Here is a 25612-nt window from a genome sequence, read left to right as displayed (position 1 = left end):
CTCAATTTGGAAGAAAGAATGAGAATCCTGATCAGGCCTAGGGATGGCTCTCATCTTGAGTGTCCCAGAATGGCCCATGTGACAGACCCAGCTGAGGCAGATACATCTCAGACCTCCGTGGCTGGGTCCCTCTGCTTTGCAGGGTGTACACGAGGCCGAACTCAGTGGTCTCCAGGATGTGCCAGGCACAGTGCTAGACGCTTCCATTTAATCTTTACAACAACCCAGCAGGGTAAAGATTATGTTGGGGCCTCCAGCACGAAGGTCGAGGCCATGGGCTCTGGAGCTTGGCTGCCTGGGTTCAGCTCGGTCACTCACTGGCTATCTACCTTGGCCAGCAATCCTTATCTCTGTGCCCATAAAGTGGGGACAATACTATTCCCTATCCCACAGGATTGTTGCGAACACCTACCTTAATGTCTGTAAAGCACTTAGAACGCCCAGCCAGTGCTCACTAATGATACCTACTATTACTCTCCACGCGTAGCAGCTGAGAACTTGTTTGTTCCCTCAGTGAGTAGCTATTGAGCACTGCTGTGTACCAGACATGGCACCCATCACCAGGTCCTAGTCACACAGCTGTAAAGGGCCGAGTGAGGATGCAGTCAGCTGTGTCTGATGCCAGAGACTGGGCACAGTCCACTGCACCCTGCAGGTGGCAGGTTACTGGTGCCTTACCCTCAGTTTTTCTCTCTGATCTCAGACCAGTTTTTCTTCCTCTTACTTCCATAGCTGGGGTGAGAGGCCACAAGAGATGGAGAAAAGGGCACAGACAAGGTGGGGGTGGGAGCAGGTATCTGAGTCAAGGCCTCCAGACACTACTATGTTGTGGGAGAGGAGTACCTCAGACCCCTAACTGTGGACCCCAAAGTTATCCCTAGGAATACATTTCACAAATATAAGGCAACCTGTTGGGAATACGGGATCCATAGGATTCATTTTACAGAAATTTCCCCTTACAAATACTGTTGTGTAGAGCCCCGGAAAGCATTGACACTCAAAGACCCTTTACAATGGCCTCCTCGGTGCGGTAGTTCAGGGTGTTGAGGGGCCTGGGAGTCAGGAGAGGGGCCCAGAGCACCTCCATCACCCACGTACTGCAGGACCCGAGAAAGCACTTCCTGCTCTGGGCCCAGCAGAACACGAAGGGGCTGCAGCGACCAGCATGTCCTGGAGTCCTGACTAAGGGGTGGGTGTGTGAGGGCTGTTAGAAGTGCAGGTTCTTTGGCTCCAGCTCACTCTAGACTGAATCCAAACTTCGAGGGCAGAGCCCAGGCATTTTAGCGAACTCCCCCCACTTCACCTCCCCTGGTGATTCTCATGCACCCTATTTGAGAACCCCTGAGTTATCATTCTACAAGTCTAAAAGATATAGGATAGTTCATCTCTTAAATTCACTCCCAGAAAAGTGATAGAGGAGGTTCTGTATGTTTGCAAGCTCCTGAGGGAACCATGGGATGGAGGGACAGGGCAGCCACATATCCCTGCGCCAGGCCTTAGGAAACAGAGGAGTTGGCAGGGAGCCACATTTACTGAGCACCTACAGTGGGTCAGGCTGCTCCATTCTGAGGAGCTGATATTTTTCCATGTCATCCTGACCCTCACCCTGCCAGGTCAGCGGGCCCTGCAGGCTGTGAGTGCAAACTCCAGGGGCACCATTCACAAAGATCATCATGTCAGTGGCACCCCTAGAATGGGATAGGGCAGTGGTCCTGCAGGCAAGCACTCTATTTTACAGATAAGGTAACTGAGGCTCAGAGAGACCAAGTAACTGGCCCAAAATGCACAGCAGTGAGGGGCAGAGTCCCGGTTCCTTTGACTAAAAACCCTGCCCTTTTCCATCAAACCCCTCCTGCTCCTGTGGGTAGAGAAGTGGCCCAGAACCAGCCCCAAACTCTCCACCCAAAAGCCCAGGTGACTGGAATGGCCCTTGACCTGTCCACACCGTCTCTGGGTGCCTGGTTCTGCACACCCCAGTGCAGCAGGCAGCTGCTTGAATTCTGAATGAATATTTATACAGTTAATTGCATAACCTTTCAGCAAGGACAATGATTAAACAATCCGTCTGCTTCCTTTCTTTATAATTAATAAGACATTTGCTGTGTCCCTAAATAGAGAGCTCTAATTACAGGCTCTCGAGGATTCAGCAGCGCCTGATACCAGCCCTCCTACCCTCAAAGAGCCAAGGCACCTTCTTGGAACGCCGGGACACAAGAGGCCTTGGAGGTCACACTGAGGAGCAGCCACTGAGGTGACAGGAGGCAGAGGCCCAGAGAGGGGAAGTGACCTGCCCGGCTACTAGATGCTGGGTGATCCAGCTCTGTCTCTGGGGTTTCTCTGTCTCTGAGAAACCCCAGAGACAGAGCTGCTGTCTCTCCTAGAACCCTGCCGTCTCTGTTGGGATGCAGCTGTTCCCCAAAGCAGGAAACAGACCTTGCCCTGAGGGCTCCTGGGTGAGGCTTCTCACCACCCAGCTCTGGGAAGTGAGTCTGGGGAGTGTTGATGTGCAGTGTCTCCTCACGAGGTGGGTGCTATTATTACCTCTATTTTACGGATGGGGAGAGCAAAGCCCAGAGAGCAAAAGCCGTTTGCTCCAAGTCTTGTGGTGAAGGGCAGAGCTGGGCTTCCTCCCCAGGTCCCTCAACTCCAAATGCACTGTTTAACTTATGGCACTGGACACTGCACGTGAGAAAAGTAGGCCCCACGGGTCTCCTGGCAACCCTGGGCTGCAGAGAGGTCACTAGAGGGAGGAGGCTCACTGGGCCTTTGCTTAGGCAGAGTCTGCGAGATGGCAGAGGGCCGTCTGATGTCCACTTTCAGGATAACTAAAGCTAAAAGCCCCAGGCAGCGCAACGCAGGAGACAGAGCATGGGTTTGGAGTCGGACAGGCCTGGGTCCAAATCTCATTTACTAAAATGAAGGTCCTTCAACAAGTCACTTAACCCCTCTGCACCCTGGCTCCCCTCACCTGAAAAAGGGGCTACATAATCTCCCAGAGTTGGTGAGTGGTTTAAATGAGGAAACATGGAAATCCCTACAGTCAGGGCCTGGAGCAAACTTGGAACTCAGCAAACGGTTGCCCTAGTTTTATTTCATGAAGTGCAGATACAAAGGGCTGGGAGGGCCCTGGTCTCACCTCTGGGAATGCACATTACACATTATTAGAGTCCACACGGCCTGCCACGACGCATCCTCCACCCCTGAACTGAACACCTCTCCCTCTCTCCAGCTCTTGTCCTCTCCTGCCCTCTCTCTCTCCCTCCCTCCTCTCTCTCTCTCTCTCTCTCTTAGAAACAGATGCCCCAAGGGATGCCTCTGGCCTGCTGTCCAAGTAACCCCAGGTTCTCCGAGGCAGGAGTGACAAGCCCCACTGTCTCTCAGACATCAGGAACCCTCCAAGTCACCAAGGGCCTGCAACTGCACCCTGGAGTGGCCGGGGGCATTTATAAATTCCCAGAGAAGCCTGCACCAGAAATCCAAATCCAAGGGTACTTTCTCTAATTCCTAAGTTCACAAATTAACAAAAAAGGAAATGTCTGTTGAATAAAAGAATGAAAGTGCTTGACAGCTACTTATTGAGCAAGCACATCTGCAGCGTCAGGTCACGAGAGGCATAGGGGCAGACAACCTCCACATGGGGTCTGTCAGCTCCGAGGGGACCAGAGGCTCAGGCAGTGGGAACTACAGGGTCTAGCTGCTGCCCCAGGAAGCACGACATGGGACGTCCCACTGGGCAGAAGGGGGCAGTTACACCAAGCTGCTTCTCACAGGGTCAGCTGGTTGGCCTCTAACCTTGCTGGGATCTCAGAAAATCTCTGGTCTCTGATAGGAAGGTGCGCTTGGTTAATCTGTGAGGTCCCCCTTTCAGATGGGAAGGCTCTAAGATGCATGAATAAAACCTCATTTTCAATAAGCAGCACCCAGAATTGTAACTCATTCACCTTGAACTAACCTCCCCACCCCCATCCCACGCCCCTCCCAACAGATGCCTGAAGGTGGATCACAAAGGGCCCCAGTCAAGTGAGCTATAATTAGAGCTGAAATGCTACTTTCATTAGGCAAATGTCGGGGCTTTCCCACTGTGACTCCTGGCTCAATTTGATAGACACAGAATCCAGAACCAGAAGGAAACAGAGCTGGGAGAAACCCCAGACAGCTAGGGGCACATGACATAATGGGGGAACACAAGAAGGGCGACCTGCTTCCAAATTCCTTTCCCTTCCATGCAAACCCCCCTCACTTAGACTATTCTAAGGCTTTAAATTGGGGAGAGGGCCTACAGTCAAAACGTAATCATAAAATAACACTGCCATTTGCTCCAGCACCGACACTTCGTGTGCATTTTTTTCATTTGATCCTCATAACCCCCTGTGAGGTAGGTACCATTACCCCATTTTGCAGACAAATGAACTGAGGCTCAGGGAGGTTGGACCTGAGGTCTCACAGGTTCAAGGACCTAAACCCAAATATAGCAGACATCAAACCCACTACCCCTTACTACTGCCTATAATCTTTCTTTGCAGGTGGGCAGGGGGCTCTATCCTGGAAGCTGGCACAGTCCCCAGGAACCTGGTAGGCTGTGGAGGTTGCTATGACAACGCCAATTAAATGGGCAGTGAATTGGCTGCCGGGTTCTCACTTGGTCAGCAGGCTGTGAGCAAGCCTGTTACCAGGTGCTGAGGCTGTGAGCAAGCCTGTTACCAGGTCCCGCTCCCGCAAATTCTGCCTGACCCTCAAGGACCCACTCTGGCTGCCCTCCCCCAGGCAGCCCTCCCCACCCACAGACCTTGCCCACCTGTGACCAATGTAACTGTGCATGGAAAGTGGGATCCTGGGCCTTGTGCCCCAGCTGGGTACAGGCAAGGGAGAAAGAGGGCCTCAGAATCCTAAGAGTCCAGGAGTCTTTGAATCACAGTCTTTGTAATTCTGAACTGTTAGAAACTAGGGCTCAGAGAGGGGTGGGAAAGTATGCAGGACCTCACAGTGAATCACTGGGAGAGCCTAGCGGAGAGCTGGGCCGAAGACTCCCAGGGTGTGGCCTTGGTGGCGGCTCCCACAGAGCCTCCTGTCAAGCCTCAGAGACACTGCGGAGCCTGCCTTTTTTTCTGGAAGGCAGACCAGCCATGAACCACCTGTGTGTCTTGGAAGCAGGGCCCTCAGCTTGCCTAAGCCTCTAGTTACTCAACGGTCAGATAACCGTGCTCTACAGCTGAACACAAAGCAGGCCTGGGAGGCAGGAGGCAGGAGGCCCGAGGGCACCCGCACAGCCCAGAGGATGGGAAGGCAGCGAGTGCTGGGACGGCGATAGGGAGGAAGACAGAGGGAAACGTGGGCAGGGCAGCAGAGAGAGAGCCGGCAAGAGGGAGGGGGAGGAGGGGCAAGCAGGGAAGGGAGGCGGCCCGACAGTGCAGGGCTGGGCAGGAGGGAGATGAAAAGGAGCATCAATGCAAAGAGACAGAGACCTGGGGAGGAGGGGGAGCACAGCTCTCAGGCAGCAGGACAGACCCCAGTAATGATTCTGATGATGCTCCCCCTCCCCTCCCACCTCCAGTGTCCAGGGAAACCGCAGGCATGGGGTCTGGATGACCGAGCTGATTGCCGTGGTGGCCACAGCCCCCTGCCCAAACACACACTCTGGGCTGCACACAGCTTTGCCCTATATTAGCTGGGCAGCCTTGGGCAAGTGGCTGAATCTGTCCCAGCCTCAGTTTCTTTCTCTCTAAACAGATCCACCCCCCACTCCCAAGGTTGCCAGGAGGATGAGTCACAAGTGGGCATGGCTGGGCTTTGTTCCTCCCAAAGCAAAGCTCAGGACAAAGCACTGGGCTGCCCTTGGGCCCAGACACCTGGGACTGCACCAGCTTTGGCTACTTGGTGGGGTGAGGGAAGAATAGGGCCTGCAGCAAGTCCGGGGAAGGCAGGGCAGCTGTGCATGGAAACGAGGGGGTGCCCTGTCTCGGGCGGGGATGGCTCCTGCTCTCCCTTTCTCTCTCCCTTTCTCTTTCTCTCCCACAGAGACTGGTAGCTGTGTTGCTAGGAGACGAGGAAACCCAGTTATCGCCAGCCGCAGCCCTAGATGGGACACTGGCCTCCACTGTCCCCACTTCTGCCTCTGGGGTGACTGTGACACTTAAGGAAGATCCAGGACTGTGACTCACAGGTCCCTGCCAGCCCCCCCCCCCAACCAGGTCCCCCCTGCCCCGCCCCCGTCCTCCACAAACGGCCCCCACCCCAGCCTTTAGTCTCAGGCTCATTCTGCTGAAGCTCTGCCTCCGGGACCACCAGGTCCTTCCCTGCCCCCTGTCTCATTTCCTTTTTAATTTAACAAATGTCATGGAATGACCTGGCGGGTGTAAGTTTGCTTTGAAGATTGGGGCCTGGAAAAGAAATCGCAGAGAGACAAAGCCTGAGTATGGGAGGCGGGCCTGGGGCTCGGCTCTGGTCCTCGCCTCGCCCCTGGCTGTCTTCGCTGCCATCAGCCCGCCCAGAGCAGAGGACAGAACTGGGGCCTCAAAGTCCCAGCTGAGTGGCCTCGGGCAAGTCACTCAACCTCTCTGAGCCTCAGGGTCCACCTCTGCAAAAGTTAGAAAGTGACAGTACCTGCCTCATGAGGCCGCTGTGGGAATAAGATGAATGAAAGCATACACTGCTTAGCACAGTGCCCGCTACATAGTGAATGCTTGATAAGCACCAGCTGCCATTAGCACTATTAGAATTATGATTAGAGTCCTAAAAAAAAAAATAGTGGGGGAGGCTGAGGGGAGGCCTGGAGGATGTGATCTGGCTACTTCTGGGCAGCAGGGCACAAAGGGGCTGTTTCTAGCTCCTGGAACTACAGGAGCAGGGCCCAACCTGCCAGAGGACTGGGAAGAAAGTCCAGAAACAGGCACCGGACACCAGCAACTAGAGGCACCGGACTGTCAGCCCGGAGCTTGCAAGGGCTCAGCACAAAGTGAGTCTGAGGTTGTGTATGACAGATCACCTCACCGGACACTCCCAACCTCCCAACAGGGAAGGCCTGATGAGGAAACTGAAGCCCAGAGCCAGGTCCCCTTCCCCAGCCTAGGGGCAACACTCACTGCAAGTGGCCTCGGACTCGTCGGAGCCGTCGGGACACTCCTCCTCGCCATCACACTTCCACCGCTCTCGGATGCAGTGGCCGTCATCACAGGTGAAGTCGCTGTCTGCACAGGTCTTCTTGGCTGCGGGGCAAGGAGAAGAGTGTGAGGGGCCTGGTGGGCACAGGAGGCTTTTCTAGGACATACACTCAGGTGGCTACAGGATGACCAGATGTACTGGTCTGCAAGCTGGACCACGTGACCTCCCATGGCCCCAGGAGGCCACGAGTGCCTCCCTGACCAAGAGGAGAGGACAGGACAGAAAGGCTTATTCATTCCACACCAGGAAGAGATGGGCAACCCCTGGCCTTGCTCTCCAAGTTCAACAAGGGTGACAGGATCCATCCATCAAGGGAATGCCCATTCCCATCACACCTCTCTCTTCCCCCCAAGTCCAGGTCCACTGTCACAGCCTCCAGGAAGCCTTCCCTGATCACATACGGTAGCTGCCTTAGCCCCTTCAGCCGGTTCTCAGTCCCTTTACCTGCCTTTCCTACTCCCCACAACCAGACTGAAGTAGAGGCTCCTTCTGCAAGCACCAGGGAACTGGCGATAATAAATCATAAAAGTAAATGATCACCTTGTAGCAAGATCGATGAGGTGTGTTTTGTTCAGAGCGAGGGAAAGAGATTCTGTGGGCAAGACATCCAAATCAGTCTCTGCTCCCAAGGTGTTTATGGCCACACAGGGCGTTGGAATCCCAGCTCTGCCTCTTTCTATCTGTGTGACCTTGGGGATGTTACTTAAGCTCTGAGCCTCTGTTTTCTTATCTCTATAATGGGGAGAAAGAATCAAAGGACTCCAAGGAGAAGGAACAAGAAGTTATAATGTATGAAGATCAGGCAGCAGAGACCCTAGCACACAGCAGATGCTCAGTAAGTGGCAGCTATTGCTGTTTTTATGGTTTGAGTCTTAATTAGAAGCAAAGGAAATGCGGTGTTCTGTGCCCTCATAGGGGATGTACACAGCAGGCTGGACTCTCACAGCTGGGAGCAGAACTGGGACAAGAACACAGGGACCAACAGGGTTTGCTTTTCTCTCTGTCCCTCCACTGGCCTGATACTCCCCCCGTGTGGGGATTGCATCAGATTCAGCACAGGACCCAACTCAGGGTAGATTTCAGTGCAGGGCACTGAACCCAACAGAAATGTAGCTGTCCAGCCTCTGCTCCCACACCTCCAGGGCCAGGCTCTTCCCCTCCCTGGGAAGCTCCTTCCCAGTGACCAGACTTGGGTTATGTAAATCCTCCCACAGGCCCTCTGGCCCCCTCTGGAGCCACATGACTGCTCCCTCTGAGCAGCCTAACAGGGATTTGGGGACAGATGCTAGGCCTCCTGAATCCATTCCATTTCTGCCTTTCTTATTTTTTTTTTTTTTTTTTTTTTTTTTGCAGTACGCGGGCCTCTCACTGGGAGCACAGGCTCCGGACGCGCAGGCTCAGCAGCCGTGGATCACAGGCCCAGCCACTCCGCAGCATGTAGGATCTTCCCGGACCAGGGCACGAACCCGTGTCCCCTGCATCGGCAGGCGGACTCTCAACCGCTGCGCCACCAGGGAAGCCCTCTGCCTTTCTTTTCAATGAAATCCTTGCAGTACATCTGCATTCTAAGCTGAGCTCTCTTCACACTTTCCTTAGAAGAACATCTCTGCCTGTGCAGGGCTGGAAGAAACCAGAGGAATCAGAGTCTACCTACAGATGGGGGCCTGAGACCCAGAGAGAGAAAAGGGCTGGCCCAGGGAAACACAGGAAGGCAGGGATCAGAACGAGCTCACTTGCCCCCCGGTCCAGGACCCCCAAAAAGCCCTCCCTGAGCCCTGCACTGAGGGGTCGACATGGGTGATAAATACCAATGTGGTACTGCCTTTTGGTAAATCACGGCTTATAATACATCAGAAAGGAAGTATAGTTATGAACCACGGCACCTGGGGCATTTCCTAATATGAACACCAGAGTGCTCCTTCCACAAGAAGCTCAGCGTCCAGAAAAGAAACATATATTCCAGTGCTTTCTTTTTCCTGTTCTAACATTCTCCAAGGGCATCCTGTGTGCCAGTCTCTGTGCTAGGCACTTTACCAGGAAACCCCACGACGAAGGGCCTGTTCTGTCCTCACTTGACATGTGGGAAAATTCAGCCCCAGGCTGTTAAGTTACATGCCCAAGGTCACACCTCGGTGGGAGCAGAGCCACCGTTGGACCTCACAGTCAGACGTCCCTCTTCCCCACCATGGCTCTCCAAACAAAATACCCAGGGGCATCAGATATGGAAGAAAAGCCCAAGAATAGGTGGGAAGTCCATGGAAGCTTCAGCTCAGCGCTCAGTGAGCTTGTGTCTGTGCCCTGAGCACACTGAGGAGAAGTCCGCCCAGCCTGTCAGCATGAGTGCATGACCAGCAAACCCCAGGAGAGCAAGGCAGGCCTGACGAAGAAAGGGATGGAGGGGCTCCGTCGCTGGGCCTCGGCCAGTCAGATGCTCGCCACGGACCCTTTCCTTCCTGGCGTCCTGGGAGCCTGGGAGTCAGCCGGGCCTCCCACAGTGTGCCAAGTCCCGACAGGCACTAGGTAAAGAGGCCAGAGCAGCCACAAGCAACATCACAGTCCTGAAGGGCAGCACTGAGGCCAGGAAATGGCAGGCTCGGGTGCATGTCCCTTGGTGGTGTTTTGGGGAACACACCTGTTTCACTGTCATGACCAGTTTGGACATTTTCCACCCTTGCTCTGCCCTGGCACCTTTCACTCAATATCCCAGTGATTCCTCGTAGCTATCCTGGCAGCTGTTGTTAATCCCATTTTACAGAAGAGGAAATTGAGGCTCAAAGAGGTGAGGGTGGTAGGTGGCAGAAGTGGGATTTCAAGTCCATGTGGCAGTTTCCAAGGCTTGGACTCTTTATACTAAGTCCCTTAGCCACCTCGGCATTATCGGGCGAAGAATGAGGACCCCAGAGAGGCAAATGCAGTTGGACTAGATCCCAGGGGCTGCAGGACAAGGCAATGTGGCAGATCCACCACAGACCAGAGGCACCTCCCCTGGAATGTGCCCAGAAATGTGCAGTTAGAACAACCCTGGGCCTGTGACAACTTATGCTTTGCTAATGGACCATCCTGGGGAAACTGAGGCAGCATGATCAGTTTCAGGCTGGAGACTAGACTAAACCACCTTGGCGGACCCTGTGTGAAGTGTAACCACATGGAAGGATTTGGAAGCAGAGCTGAGCCTGAATCCTGGCACGACCACCTCTCTGGGTGACCCTGGGCAAGTTCCTTCTCTCTCTGGGCAAATGAGGATGGTGGCTTTCCCAGGCAGCACTGCCACACAAGGTCAAAAGGCAAAAAGGGATCTGAGCAAGCATCCCAGTATCAGGTTGTGCAGTGTAAAGAGCCCAACAGCCCCTTGTCAAGAGGCTACATCAGCCCCGCCAAGAGATGAGGGCAGGGCAGTCTTTTGAAGCCGTCAGAGCAAACCATGCCAGCCCCTACTCTCCTGGCCTTGGCAGCCTTGGCTCCAGCTTCCAGGGTGATTCCCAAGCTGGGCTCGAGGCCACGGCTCTCTATTTCCAGGGGTTTATGTCCCTCCATGCCAGTCACCCCTTGGACAATTCCCACCTCTGAATCCCTGTACTCCACAGCCCAGGAGCAGTACACAGTCATCCAGGATCTGCGACATCATAATCTGGTGTCATGGCAACAGATGGGCCACCACAAAGGACTTGAGATTCCTAAGGGCAGTGGGGAGGGGCCAACCCCAGGGCAGAGGGGGAGAGAATGGGAAATCTAGGACAAAAGAAGGGGGAGCTGCTAATTATAACAAGAACGCAGGCCAAGGAAAGCATCGGACTGCTCACGGTTGATGGAACTCTGTTCTGCCACTTGTGGGCTGTGTGACCTTTTGCAAGTTACACAGGTTCTCTGAGCCTCACTTTCTTCACCTATGTTCAGGGATAAAAACTCTGCTTCACCACACAGGGTTGTTGTGAGAAGCAAACGGGCTAAGGATGGTGCCAGGAACTGAAAAGCAGAAAGGTGCAAGTTTGTGGCATGTGAAGTCAGCAGCTCCGGCTGCTATGTGTGTGATACTAGGCTCATCAGCCACATGGGCCTGCCTCCTCATCTGGATATGGAAGTGTGGAGCTGACTGAACCTTCAGCCCTCTGTGCCCAGAGTCTATGATCTTGCAAAATTGTTATGATCACTCATCACCTCCCAGCTTCCCTGCCCCAAGAAGCGTCCTGCCCCGAGACAATGTGCATCTTTCCTGCTGTTATTCCACACCCGTGCTCATCCTGCAGCCCCAGTGCAGACAGGAGGCTTCAAAACAAAGATTAGCCAGGACTGCCAGGTGGAGCTGCTCGGTGTGGCTTCGTCTTGACACTCACAATGCTCTGTCCTGTCAGAGCCCAGGGCTTTGAAGTCCCCTCTGCGGATCTCCTGTTCTAGAAGCTGGAGCCAGGCCCAGGGAGAAGGGACTGCTCCAAGGCACAGCACGTGTCTCTGGGAGGGCTGTACCTGAGCCCAGGTATTCTGACCCTCAGTCCCACTGTGTGGCCAGGAAGCCAGGAGAGGGCTACCCAGCCATCCCAGGGGTCAGGGAAGGCTTCCTGGAAGAGGGGACTGTGTTCAAGGAAGAGAGGTCATCCAAGCCATGGGAGTGAGGAGAGCAGAGAAGGGTGTTCCAGGGAGAGGGATAACAGGCCCTGGGGTGTGGAGGAGCCAGCGGAATGGCCGTTTGGGGCTGGGGAGGAGGCAAGTGGCAAGGGACCTGGGAGCTCCACTAGGCCAGGGGCCAACTCGCCCCTCCTGGCACCAGGCTGCCCCTCAGAGGGCCAGTGCAGGGACCTGGCTTTCCCTGAGCTCACCTTGGGACTCACCCCACCGCTGCTAAGCACAGGGCAGCCAACAAGACCCACGGCTCCAAGCTGCCTGGGCCTCCTTCAGGATTTGGCGTGTCCGTGCACACGGACCATCAGGTCCCGGCAGAGGAAGAGAGAGGCAGAGGGCAGGACAGAGAGCTGCAGGACCATCCACCCAGATGTTTGGGTTAAGATTTATTACCTTCCCCTTGGAGATTCATGATGCCCACTGGCTTACTAAGGGCCCTGAGAGGCCTACAGTAAAGATATCAGATTGATTTTGTTTCCTCCAGCACTTCCCAAACTTGTTTAGCCAAGGAATGTCTTTGTTGGATGCCACGTCTATTAATTTCCCAAGAAACAAGTGTCCAATGAACCACACTTGACGAAATACTGCTGTACTGCCAGCCCCTCAGATCAGAAGATGAGGCCCAGAGAGGGGAAGGACTGGCCTATGGTCACACAGCAGAGGCTGGTACCCAATCTTCTGTCTCTGGGCCAGCTCCACCAAGCCATGAAAAACAGGAGAGGGCATTCCTGGAGTACTTGGGGCAAAGTGAAACTGAGGGGACTCCACTGGGAGACCCCAGTCCTAAGAGCAGGGACATGTCTAGAGGCAAACCCAGGATGGGGTCAGGGGGGAATTGATACCAGGTCACACGGGACAGGGAGATGCGAGAGATGCAGGTTCTGCCTGCCCTCAGGTTTCTGCAGACAGGTCGTGGGCCCCAGGGAACATTCTCTGAGGGCAGAGCAGGGACCCACAGACAGGTGATTCCAGCTCAACATTGCTGCGGAGCCACCTGGGGCAGGTCCCTTCCCTCCCAGGGTAGTTGAGAGTCTGGGAGAGCAGAGATGTAAACCCTCACCTTGGAGCCCTGTGCACAGAGGGGACTCGTCTGTTCCCACTTTCCTCTCTCAGGCCCGGACCAGCACCGAGCGGCCTGGCTCTGGCCCTGCCGCCCAGCCCTAAGGCAGCTGGGCCACTTGTACCCGGGTCGGGGAGATGAAAGAGCTGCTACCCCCACTGTTCCCCTTCTGCAGAGCTCGCCAGGCCCTGGCGTTGCCAAGACGACCACTGCCAGCAGAATGAAGATCCGGGGTGGGGGCAGGGGGCGTGCCAGCCGGCCCCGGCCTACTAACCTGGCAGGCAGATTTAAATGACAGCCCAGGAAGCTACTATTAAACTGTCACCCCAGTCAACGGCACGACAGACCCGGAGTGTTCTCTGGCTGCAGCAACAACACAGCAGGAGTGAGAGGGGGAGGAGCCAGTGGCCCAGAGCAACCTGCATCCCCTCCCGGGAAGCCCGGTCTGCCTGCCTGTTCACCCGCCGGTCAGAGCCACCCTCTCAGGCTGAGGCGGTTCCCAGCCCAGAGCTGCAGCACAGCACAGGGCCTGGAAAACTTTATTTTTAAGCAGAGGGATGCTTTTCCTAAGTGAGACCCCAGCATATAAAATAGAGTAAAATGGAGCTGCACTACTGGAAGCAGGGCAAGAGGGGACCCCATCCCTCCCTTAGCAGCCCTGGTGGGGCCATGACACCCTGGGCTCACAGCCCGGCAGCAGCAGCTCTGGGGTCCAGCAGCACTGGGTTCAAACCCACCCCGGACACATGATGTTCCTAAAAACCCTCAGTTTAGAGATCCCGTGAGTCTAATACAACATTTAGAATAGCTTTTGTGGGTTTAAGGTTCTCCTAAGGACCCAAGTTTTTAAGACTGCACCACCCTGATCCACACACCCTCAGCCTCATGACGGGACTCCAGGACAGTTACTGCATGACACACACGTGTCGACAAGCTGTGGGCACCCCCCGATCCCATCCTGCAAGGGACTGTGTCCCCAAGCCCATGCTGACAGACTCGAGGCTCTGGGTGGTGCCAGAAAGGCAACCCGTTCCCACAGTGTCCCGACACCCACGGAGCGCGGTGGGAGGGGCTCAGCTTGTGGCTTTGTGCTGCCCAGCAGGATCCGGGGCTCAGGCCACCACCATCCATCAGCAGGTGACATCTGAGTCCGCTTTCTCCTCCACCCTCGCATCCCACCTGGGGAGTAAGAGGAAACTAAGCACAGATGCTGGTGGGGAGGGGTGGGCATGTGAAGGGCTTGAGGTAGAAGATGAAAGAATGAAGGGGGGATGGGAGGATCACTCTTTGGGGAGGGCGCCTTTGCTTTTAAATCGGACAGTGTCCTCGGTCAGGTGTCCACCTGACTCCACACACCAGCGCCTGCCAACATTTCCTTCATCTCAGCGCCCCCCTCACACAGGGTCCGATGCCAAGCAGGTGCTCAAAGAATACCTATGGTCCCACACCTCTGACAGACCGTGTGACCTCTTCCCCCTTGGCCTCGGTTTCCTCAGGTGAACATACCTTTAAGGACCCCCTCCAGCTGACATTCTGGGTCTGTGACTCTATGACACAGGGGGGTTGTGCTTCCCTGTGCTGCTCCAGGGGATCACCTGGGGCTTCCCACAGCCAAGTCCCTCTTCCAGACCCTGGCACATCCCAGCTGCTCTCGGACGCTGCCCGACCCCGGCCCCGCTGTCACCAAGGGAGGTCCAAGCCATCACTGGGATATGTGGGACTCCCTGTCGCCACAGGGAAGATGTGCGTCTCCGAGGGACAGACGACAAAGGGGTCTTCCTGTCGCAGTGATTTGTGGACAAAGGGGTATTCAGCCAGTGACAGCTGTGAGGGGGTCGGGGGGAATGGGTGTGGGGGAGAGGTGGATGGGATCAGCAGGGGTCCCCGGCGGGCGCCTGCACAAGAACCAAGCACCATGCAAGGGGCGCGGCTCAGAGGAGCAGGCAGCACGGAGAGGACGGCCACTCGCTGACCAACTTCCAGGCTCAGGACTGCCCACTCCGGATATGGGACACCCACTTGGCGCTGGGATTTGAGGTTGCAAGGAAACAGCTGGAGGGAAACTCACAGTATCCTCAGGGTAGGAGCCGCCAGAAGGCAGAAGGCGTGGCTAGGAAACCCTCCACGACCTCCAGCCAGAGCCCTGCCTGGTTCCCAGCCATACACTGTCCCTCCGCTCAGGTGAGAGCACTTGGCTGGCCCCAGTGGGGACTCGGCCTCCTCCGAGCTTGGGGACCTTCCTGTCTAACCCCAGTCAGTCACGGCTCCACCTCCCACGAGCAGACCCCAGAGCCTGCCAAGGACACCACCTTCCAGGCCTTGTTCTCCCATCACCAGCCCCAGCGGGAAGACGGACAGCTCTTCTGCAGCTGAGGGAAAGGCTCCAGGTCTCATTCTAGCCAGGCTCTGCCACCAACAAGCTGGGTCGCACCGCCAGGCCTCTCTGGGCTCTGTTGCTTCCACCCCGCTGACTTCGAGTGGGAAACCCAGGGCTCCCTGGACAAAACTCTGCAGCGGTGGGTGAGGAGGTCAGGCCAGAGGGGCCTGAGAAGCTGCCTCAGTCAGCAGCCTGCGTCAGGTTCGCTAAGGCAGTAGGAACCGGGTGGCCAGTCGTTCCTACCCAAGCAGCCAGGAGGCACGAAGCAGTGAACGATGGAGTGATGACCCCCACCTGTCTGGGGGAGGGGCAGTCCCTCCTCACCCCCGACCCCACAGGCAGTAATGGATGCCACACCCTCTGCCCACAAGGCAGCGGCTGGGAAGCAGCCCCACCTGAGTGGAAAATGCAAACGTTTTCACCAAAAATTAGGCTGTTAGGACAAGCGTTTTGAGAGGAGCCCCACTGTGGGGGTGATAAATTTATCCTGGTGATAAATGGGCAGCAACACCCTGTTACTGGGAAATCCATCCCCTGGGGCTGGCTGGGCTGCGGCCTCTCTGGGGCACCCCCTGTGTGCTGGCCCTGGGTTTCTTGCCCAGGAGGCTGGTATGGGCTGTCTGCCACCCTCAGCCCCTCGCCGGCCAATCAGGGAGCCTTGGCCCACTGGGTGCCCAACAGGAGGCCTGAGGGTTAGAGCACTGCTCTGCAGAGTAGTTGAGGCCTGTGTCTGGGAGGCTGCTGGCTTTTATTTGGAAAGAGGTTAGGACCATTTCACTGCAAACAGGGTTGGCACTGGGCTCTCTCCCACCACTGGCCTGGGGACGTGGCTCTACTGTGTGACCTTGCATAAGTCCTCTGCCTTCCCTGTGCCTGGCTCTCTTCCTCTACGATGGGACTGGATTGGACGAGATGACCTCTAAGTTCCTTTTCTTTTTAGTTATGGTGCTAAAAAGAGGTCCAGAGTGAGGCTGGCAAAGGAAGGGATCTGTGGCTCAGTCCCCAGGTCCTCCCAATCCACCCCTGTGGCTCCAGGTAGGGGGCTGGAAATCCACAGCCAGTAGCCACTGTCCTGCTTAAGGCCTCTCCATCATCAGAAAGCCACCTTTTCTGGTCCTGCTGGGTTCCCATCTCCCCTAGAATCTGACCAAGTATCTTAGCAAGGTGCTCAGGGACACTTCAGGTTGCCCTGCTAACTGCTCTCACCCACCCCTAGCTACCAACGCCTCCACATCCACCCAACGGTCATGGACAAACCGTGGGATTGCCTACCTGGTGTCCCTGCTCGTGCAGCTCCACCTGGACGTGCTTCTTCATCTCTACCTAGCAAAACTCTCCCCACTCCTCAAGGCCAGTTCAAGCATCAGCTGTTGATGGCGTCTGACAATGCCCTCTACCTCCAACAAGGCCCAAAGGAGTGGAGTTCCTGCCTGGGGCCTGCCAGGGCCCAGACACTAGCAAGCTCGAGTCACCACAGGGTGCTTATTTTGCTGCCATATTTTTGGCAGGTCAGACCTACCTGGACAGTGCCCGCAGCAAGGCTTCCAGGCTGTGCCCACCCTGGCCGCCAGTGCTGAGGTGAAGCTCTGCAGCTTGGCTGGACATCACTCATCTCCCTGTTGACAGCCTGGGAGGCCCCGGGAGGCTCCACCAGACCAGAGTGGACTCAGTGAGTCATCCCAAGGCTCAGCCAGCCTGTAGAGCTGGCCTCAGGGAGATGCAAACCTTCCCCTCCCACTGTAGCTGGGCCCTTGGCTGTGGGAAAGCCCTTCACAGGGCTATTCTGGGGGCATTCTGCAAACCCAGGCCTGGGTTGCGGCCGGGGGGAGCTGGGGAGGAGCTTCCGAGTAGTCTGGGCCTCAGAGCCCTTGGCACTACTCCAGGTTGCCCCTGACTGCTGGGGTGATCTTGGACAAGTCCCTTGCCCTCCCCGTGCTTTGGTCTCCTCATCTAGACATCGGGGGAGAAAGGAGTCAGGTTTTCCATGTGCACCATTCACAGGCCTGCCTTGGTGCCCCTCCAGGTGGAGAGTGGAAAGGACAGACAGAGGGTACTCCCGGCGTGTGGGCAGGGCTACATGCCCCGAGCCGGCGCAGTCAGCACCCGCGTCTAGAAGGGGAGGCACGTGTGCAGCTGGGTGGTGAGGACAGCAGAGCATGTACATGGCTCAAGGTGGGTGCTCCATGGAGAGGGGGCAAGGGCCCTACAGCAGGGGCCACAAAGCAGCAGCAGCTCAGACGTGGGGAACCGCGGGGCTGTTCTGAGGACAAAGAGAGTCTCTGGCTGGAAACTCAGCGAAGGCCAAAGGAAATCTGGCAGAACTGGGATCCTGAATGAATGCGGTGCTGAGCGGCAGATTCACGACCCCAGCCCCCGGCCCCTCAGTCTGGCTCCTTACAGCAGCTCTGTGAGGCAGGGGGCATCACCCCCTTTGAGAGATGAGGAAGCAAAAGCCCTTGAAAGGCAACGGACTGTCCCAAGGTCACAGAGCTCAAGGGAGGCCCAGAACCCAGGGCATCTTATCCCTAATGTTTGACAAGGAAAGCAAAGGTTGAGAGGTGGACCTTCCCTCACAGATATTACAGCCAAGCTGAGGAGACAAGAACTCAGATATAACGGCCACAACCCAGAACAAGATAAGATAGTCCTGATCACAATCGAGGGTGGCGAGGTTGCTGTGTGGCCTCAGACAGTCATCCCCCTCTCTGGGCCTCAGTGCCCCAGCTGAAAGCAAGGATGCTGAACTCAGCCCTGCGGAGCTCTCACCAGTGCCTCTCGTCTCGTGGGGTGAGGGGTGCTTGGGGGACAGGGGCGGTGAGCTAGGAGCCTTTTGAGTTGGACCTCAAGAAGGGGTGATTTTGCACCAATGGGGAAGCAGTGGGGGCTGAGGAAGCCCGCCCTGAGAAATGTCGTTTGATCCAGAAGGAAAAGGTAGATTCTAAAAGCAGATGAAGAAGGCAGTTTCTTTTCTGGGTTCTTGGTGCATTGGGAAGGAAACAAGGTCCATTCTCTGAAGCCCTTGAACATCCCAGGGGTGGTTCCAGGGGAGAAGCATGAGTGTGTGGGTGGCAACCCCACCCTGCATCAGACTCTGGGGAGAGATGCCCCCGGGCTCCCTCATCACACTGACCACCTCGGGCTGCTCATGCCTCGTTCAATCCAGCCTGCATGTGGCCGGCAGCTGTGCAAGCAGCAAGGGACTCAGGGTCCTGGAACTCACCAGTACAGGTGAGTTAACCTCCTAGAACCTCAGTTTCCCCACCTATAAAATGGGGCTAACAATCAGTAAGTACACCCCTTGGGGGGCAAGATTTAAAGGAGATTGTAGATGTTGAAATTGTAGAGTGAATTGTTCAGCCCACAAAGACGATGGAGCTCTTGTCAATGATCTGGTTTATTTCTTCTTATCACCCCCACTGGCTTTCCTGCTGGGACTTTGGAGGAGAGCTGGGTCGCCTTCCTGCTGGAAGGCGAGAGGGCTGGGGGCAAGTGGGCAAGGGGTGTGGCTCAGATGGGAAAAGCTTCTGGGTTCCCAGAGGTGCCGTGGGGTGGCCAGCGCTGACGGGGCACTGTGTGGACAAAGCTCAGAAGGAGCCAAAGGCGCTGCAGGCAGAACGCACCTTCGAGGCGAGGCAGGACCTGGAGGCCCTCTGGTCCAACCCTCGAATTTCATAAATGGGGCAACTGAGGCCAGAGAAGGCCTGGGCTTTTCACACTCCCAAAGCAGCCTCAGCAAAGCAATTACACCCCCTCCTGAGACCCAGTCATGGAGCAGAACTGCAGCTGAGGAGGCTCATGGAATCATAAAATAGCCTAGAATCACAAAACAGAATCTCCAATTCCAGGAGAGTATCTTAGAATCTTAAAGCGCACGATTTAAAAGTACTTAGACCCAAATGGCTCAATGGTAGGATCATGGATTCACAGCTTCTTTTCAACTTGGAAGTCACAGAGAAAATTTTAAACTTACAAACAACAGAATCCTAGAAGCTTCAAATCGCAGAATCTAATCCAAGCGCCAGGAGTGGCAAAGGCCTGTCCCTTCCCCACCAGCAGTGCAGGAATCCTCTGTTCCCACCGCTGATATATGGCCATTCCACCCTCTTGAATGCTCTCAGCGACAGGGGACTCACTCAGCTGTGCCGGCTGGAGGCTGGACACGTTCCTTCCTCTTGAACAGGGAGGGAAATAAGTTCTCAACAGGAGATCCCCACTTCGTACAAATGGATTTTTCACCCCTCCTTGTTCTTTGGCTCTGGTCAGAAAGATTCCCAGGGAAGTGGAAAGGAGCCAAGAGCTGCCACAAAATGACTTTAACCAGCAGACAGGCTAGTAATGTGTTTTGGTGGGAAAAAGGAAGGAGAGGGGCGATTAATTCCAACTTGCTATGTGATAAAGGAAATTAAGGCATAATACAGAGGAGACAGCAGTTCTATTAACCTGTGTGGAATACCAATTACTCAGGCTTCTCAAAATTGCTGGAAATAGAGAGAAAACCCCTAAAGAGAATGTGATTGTGGCCCAGCGCTCATCTGGATTAGGCTGTTTGTTTGCCCTGGCATCCTAATAATGGGAATGAGGGAAAATTCCACGTTTCCTGGGAGATGGCTCTGCCAGAGTAGGGGAGAAAAGGCAGGCCCACGTGTTGCCACTGGACTGCTTGGCGAGTGCTCACGGCGGAGGGGGTCCCTGCCCACTTAAGGAAGAGTTTGGTACAGTCGGGGTCCAGCACACACCCTTAGTCCTGCACTCTGGGAGGGACCCTGGGAAGGCCAAGCTTCTGACGACCCCTGTTCCCACTGAAGAGTCTCAAGTCTCTGCTTCTGGAAGCTGAAAGAATCAAGTAGGGGGCCTGCTGTGTGCCAAGTACCCTGCTAGGTGCTGGTAAGCCCTGCCATTAGGCAAGATCTTCAGAGGGGGCCGTGTCTCGGGTGCTGGTCCTGCTGGGCTGGTGCCCAGGGCTCTGGCCTGCACCGCCCACCTCTCTGCAGCCAGCCCAGGGACAGGCAGCGTGGGCAGAGTTAATGGCCAAGGGCCGCAGCTCGGTGCCTACGGCCAGAGCCCCAGCAGGACTTCTGTGAGGGCTCCCGGCCAGTGCTGGGCAGAGGAGACAGTTGTGGCCATGGGAAGTGAGCTGAGAGGGAGTGTGGCAGGTGCCCAGCAGAGCCTCACGCCCCACTGGCATCCTGGCCTAGACCCTTGCCACTTCTCAGACCCCTCTGACAGGGGGCCGTCACTCGGGCTCTGAGCCAGCATGGTTCCTCCAACAAGATAGGTCCCACCACAGCCTGGCTGAAAGGGAAGCTGCCTCTGAAACAGCCTGCTCCGTGAGCACGCCCATCACCCATGACAAGTCCATCCTCCTCAGCCTTTTCTTCAAGTGGACGTTTTCTCCCAGTACAGAGATTTGGAAGATGCTTGTCTGCAGCCCTCTGTGGCCCTCCTCCCACGAGGGGCAGGTTAAGGAAGCAGAGCTCACATCCTGGCTTGGGCCCTTACCAGCTGTGTGACCTCAGCCAGGTTACTTGACCTCTTGGAGCCCATTTCTCCCTCATCTAAAATTGTGATGCTGCATCCTGACTTGCAGGGTAGTTGCTTGTAAGATAACATAGCAGTACCCGACGTAGTGATGCAAGTTCCTCTCAACTTTTCTTTTTCACTCTCCCACCCCCAGGCTCTGTACCTAGTAGGTCCTCAGGAAGTTTTTGTTACAATTATTAAAGGGCATCAGGACGCCTGGCCATTGTCATCCTGGGCCTCCTGGTTCTTCCTAACATGGTTTCTCCGTGTATAAAGTAGAAAGCAGGGCTGTTCCTTGGAGAAAAAGGTCCAGGTGGAATCATGGCCGGGCAGCCAGCTGGGCTCAAAGGACAAGCTATTTCAGAAGTGGTGTCGCCACTAATCCCCCCGTGATCATAATCCTGAGTGGGGCAGAGTCAAGACTGGCCCACCTAGGCATACAGGCGGCACGCTCCAGCCACCAGCACGCCCTGCCATCTCCACCCGTGGACCCACAGATAGCCAGGGTCCTCTAAGGGGCCTCTCCTCCATTCTTGGGTGTGGGCCCGAGCCCAGGGTGAGCTACATGGGGGAGGGGAGGGGAGGGGAGCTGGAAGGCGTCCAGCGGCCCATTTCTGGGTGAATGGTCAGTCTGTCCAAGGTCAAGCCCACGTGAGGCCAGGGTGTCTGGTGGGCACATCTTCCTCATCCTCTGGGGTTCCCCCATTCTACTGAAAAGTCTTCCATGACCCCACATGGAATCTGAGGCCTGTTCTGGCCACAGCCTCATCACCCCGTGTTCCTGTCACTCAACTACCCTTCCCCACCAGACTAGCAGCTCATTGGAGGCAGGATAAGATCTACATGGTGAGCACCAAGGGGATGCTTAGGAAATGGATGCTGGATGAATGAACGATGAATGAATAAATGAAAGAACATGTGCAGTCTTGAGGCCTGGGTCTTTTCTATCTATACAGAACTTACAGCCCAAGATACAAACCATCTTTACCATCCAGCATTCTGCATACACAGTAAAAACAATAATCACTGAAACAATGCTTTAAAAATCCTTCATTCATGCATAATGAACTGGAGCTTCAGGGGATCCCAAGTTCTCTCCAGCTGGCTGGTACCCCCACCTCCCTCCCCGCAGGTACAGGAACCACCTCTCTGTTCTCCTTCTCCCTTTCCAAAGACACAGTACCAAGGAGAACAGAGCCAGGGCCCAGGAGGCCTGCATTCTGGTCCCAGCTTTACTCCTGAGCTGCTATGTGGCCTTGAGCAAGCCACTCACCCTCTTTGGACCTTAGTGTCACCACCTGTTGGAGAAGAGGTGGGTCCCACTGCTCTCTGAGCCCTGTTCCTGCTCTAGTTCATCATCACAAGCCACATGTGGGAGACTGGAGCTGGAAGACAGTAAGTGCCAGCACTCAGCACCCAGGCAGATAGTTCTGGGGAAAGGTTCACAGTCTGCAAGGCTGGGGAGGGCACCAGCCTCCGTCCAAGGCCCCACCTCCTACCTGCTCCTCAGGGAACCCTGGAGACATGTGGCCCTGATCATAGTGTGACAGCCACCCCTGGGCCAGGCCCTCGTCTATCTGCCACACCTTGAGGTTTACAAAGCCCTTTGCATGCATCTCCTTATTTAGTTCTTACAACACCCACGAGGCTCAGAAAGGGACAAGATGGGGCTTCCCTTGTGGATCAGTGGTTAATAATCCTCCTGCCAATGCAGGGGACAAGGGTTCGAGACCTGATCCGGGAAGATCCCACATGCCGTGGAGTGACTAAGCCTGTGCGCCACAACTACTGAGCCCACGTGCCACAACTACTGAAGCCCACATGCCTAGAGCCCGTGCTCCGCAACAAGAGAATCCGCTGCAATGAGAAGCCCATGCACCGCAACGAAGAGTAGCCCCCGCTCGCCACAACTAGAGAAAGCCCACGCGCAGCAACGAAGACCCAATGCGGCCAAAAATTAATAAACTAATTGATAAAAAAAAAAAGAAAGGGACAGGTTGGGCCCAGGCCACACAGCAAGTCAGTGACCATCCATCGGCCCAGTGTTCTGCCCTGACTCCACCCTCCTCCACACAGTAAGAAGGATGCAGGATCTGCAGTGCAAATCCTGACCTTGCCCCCTGAGCAACCCTGAGAAATGTGAGTGCTACCCTCTCAAGAACTTCTCTGAGCCTCCATGAAAATCCAACAGCATAAAAGAAGCCAAAGGTGTAAAAAGAGCACTGCACAGGGGGGCCCAGAGCCAGGGCTCCAGTCCTGGCCTCTCCACACACTGGCCTGGGTTTCCCCACCTATCAAACAGGGGATGAGAATCCCACCCTGCCCGCCCCCTGCAGGCTGTGCACTTGCCAAACCTACCCCGGTCCCACCTGTGAACGGCCCACCTACCGTTCTGTGAGCATCACCTCAGCCAGGAGGGGTGGAGAGGCTGCCCCCTCTCTGCAAAAAGCTCATTTTGACTCACCGCCCCCAAAAGCCAGGCCTGGGCACAGAAGTGTGCTCAGGCAGACATGCAGACCCTCAGGCGCATGCACACAGCACATGCAGATGGGCACACATGCACACAAACACACTGCCCACTTGCACACTCAGATGTGCACCACATACCAAACACAGACACACACGCCATGGTGTGCACACACCGCAGCACACGGGCCACACACTCACACATACACAGGTGGCTTCATATGATGCTTACACGCTACACACAGATACGCATAGATTTTCCTGCCTCTCCTATGACAGCCAGATGGTGGGATTCTCCCAGAGGGCTACCATTTAATGCTCTAATTAATTTTTTAAAAGTTCTATGTACCCAGAGCCTGGGTTTGTTCCAAATGTCCCAGGCATGGCCCAGTTCGAAACCAAGGAAGGAAGCAGACCTTAGGGGGAAGGACTGTGGGGCCGGGGAGGGGGAGGGACTCCCACTGCCCGGGAGAGCCTGCATCCTCACCTGGAGGTCTGATACCTAGCCTAGTAAGGGGGGTCCAGACTCAAGGGTCATCTGCCCAGATGTGGTCCTGATCCTGGTTCCAAGAGCACCCTATAACCCAGGACAGGGAGAGACCCCTCGCAGCACCCCTGGCCGGGTTGTCTGGTCCTGCCAGCACACTTCGGTTCCTCAGACTTCACTGCAGAGGAAGGTGTTTACAGACACCAGGGTGGGCTCTGGGGCTCCCGTCCAGATCCCAACTCACACTTTACGAGCCCTACTGTGTGACTCCACTGTCAGAGGAAACAATGCACAGAGCCAGCGCAGTCTGCAGGGTGAGATGGATGAGGCGGGAAGACGACGGGCCAGCCCAGGGGGACTTGCAATGCTCCCTGCCTTCCCACTTACATGCCTCCAGTGAGGGGAAGCTCACTCTGTCTCCAGGCAGCCTGCTGTGAATGGACCAGAGACCATCCTCATCCAGGTCCCCTGGTGAACCCCGGCCGTTCTCTGGGTCACGGTCCCTGGTGGTCCAGGCTGCGGGAACCACGCAGCACTTGCCCTCCAGGCCTTTCCTCTTCCTTTTCCGGGGGCATGTTCTTCGCTGCTGAGTGTTTGGGAAAACGCAGCAATAAATTTACCGCTTCACTTATGAGTAATTTGCTGTCAGGAGCTCTGCGTAAACAGAGGGCTGAATTAACGAGGCTTAATTAACATGAATGTTGTGACAGATTTCAACTGAGTCGGGAAATCCCCCATCCCCATCCTCGAAGTCCAGGCCCTCGCCTGCCACTTCGCAGCTCACATGGGAGAGGAGAGGCCCAGGGAGAGCACTCAGTGCGGCTGATGGATGTGACCCGGGGCTGCCTCTTTCCCAGGATTAGGAGGGATTTGGGATCTGGGGGATGGAGGTTTGCAGATCAGCACAGGAAGCCGGGAGCCTTTGCAACACCAATTCCAAAGGAGTTTTCAGGCTAAGCCCTTCGTCCCTACCTGGCTCAGTGACAAATGCATGGGCCTCGGAGCCTGAGACCAGGGTTTGGATCTGCCACTCACACGCTGAGAGGCCTTGGGTGAGTCACCCTACCTCTCTGTGACCCCCCATCCCCGTCAGCAAAGGAACAAGACAAATTCCCCCTCACAGAGTTGTCAGAGGATTCCTGAGGTCATGCGTGGAGAGCAAAGGTGCTCTGAGATCTTCATTTCCTCCCCCCACCCCGTCATGAGCGTAAGAACAAACATTACTGAGTGATTACCATGCGCTGTGCTCATCATCCATCTCATTTAATCCTCCTCATAGTCCTTTGAGGAAGAAACTACCATAACCCCATTGTACAGATGAGAAAACCAAGGCACTCAGAGGGGAGCTAATTTGCCCAAGGTCACACAGTCAGGGGGGTGAGGGGACCACAGTCACCCATGACGCTCACTGAGAGCCCCTGGAAGGATCTCAAGAGCCAAGGCAAGGGGTGAGGTCAGGCAGTGGGGGCCATGCTGGGGTGGGCACGGGGCCTGGCAGTAATGTTCGTGGAATCAATCTGTGGATGACGGAGGAAGGGGAGAAGCAGGCCCTTGAGCAGTAGGTATCCCATCAGAGAGGTATGTGTTTTTCAACCACTAAGACTTTATTAAGTTGCCCCCCGAGGGACCAGCCTGGGTCAGGCTCTGGGGAAGAGAAAAATGTGGTGGAAGGTGCACCCGCTGCTCGCAGGATTGGTCCCCCCCCTTCTACTCTCCTCGGCTTTCCCCCAGGGCACCCAGCCCAGCCCTGGCATGGGGCGGGAACACCATAATTTATCATTAATGATTGCCATTATTAATATTAACATGGAGGACACCTCTGACCAGAACCAACTTTAAGGGGAAGCAGGAAGGAGGCCCAGTTCCCACCTACCCATCTCAACACCTCGGGCCCCCGGCCATCACCCTGCACACCTTAGATCTCCGAACA

General features: G+C 55.6%; 1 protein-coding gene across 15 annotated transcripts in view; it reads right to left on the bottom strand.

Annotated features, from left to right (window-relative positions):
* LRP8 (LDL receptor related protein 8) overlaps positions 1 to 25612 on the bottom strand; it is a 78167-nt gene that overhangs the window by 34281 nt on the left and 18274 nt on the right. For all 15 annotated transcript variants that reach the window (XM_059060104.2, XM_067007389.1, XM_067007387.1 and 12 more), the window contains exon 3: positions 7080 to 7202. In XM_059060104.2, the coding sequence (XP_058916087.1) occupies positions 7080 to 7202 (123 nt within the window). The remainder of the gene's footprint in view (positions 1 to 7079; positions 7203 to 25612) is intronic.

This window comes from Kogia breviceps, chromosome 1 (assembly GCF_026419965.1).
Source record: "Kogia breviceps isolate mKogBre1 chromosome 1, mKogBre1 haplotype 1, whole genome shotgun sequence".
Taxonomy (NCBI): Eukaryota; Metazoa; Chordata; class Mammalia; order Artiodactyla; family Physeteridae; genus Kogia; species Kogia breviceps.
Note: the sequence above shows the minus strand (reverse complement) of the source record. Positions and strands in the feature narration are given on the sequence as shown.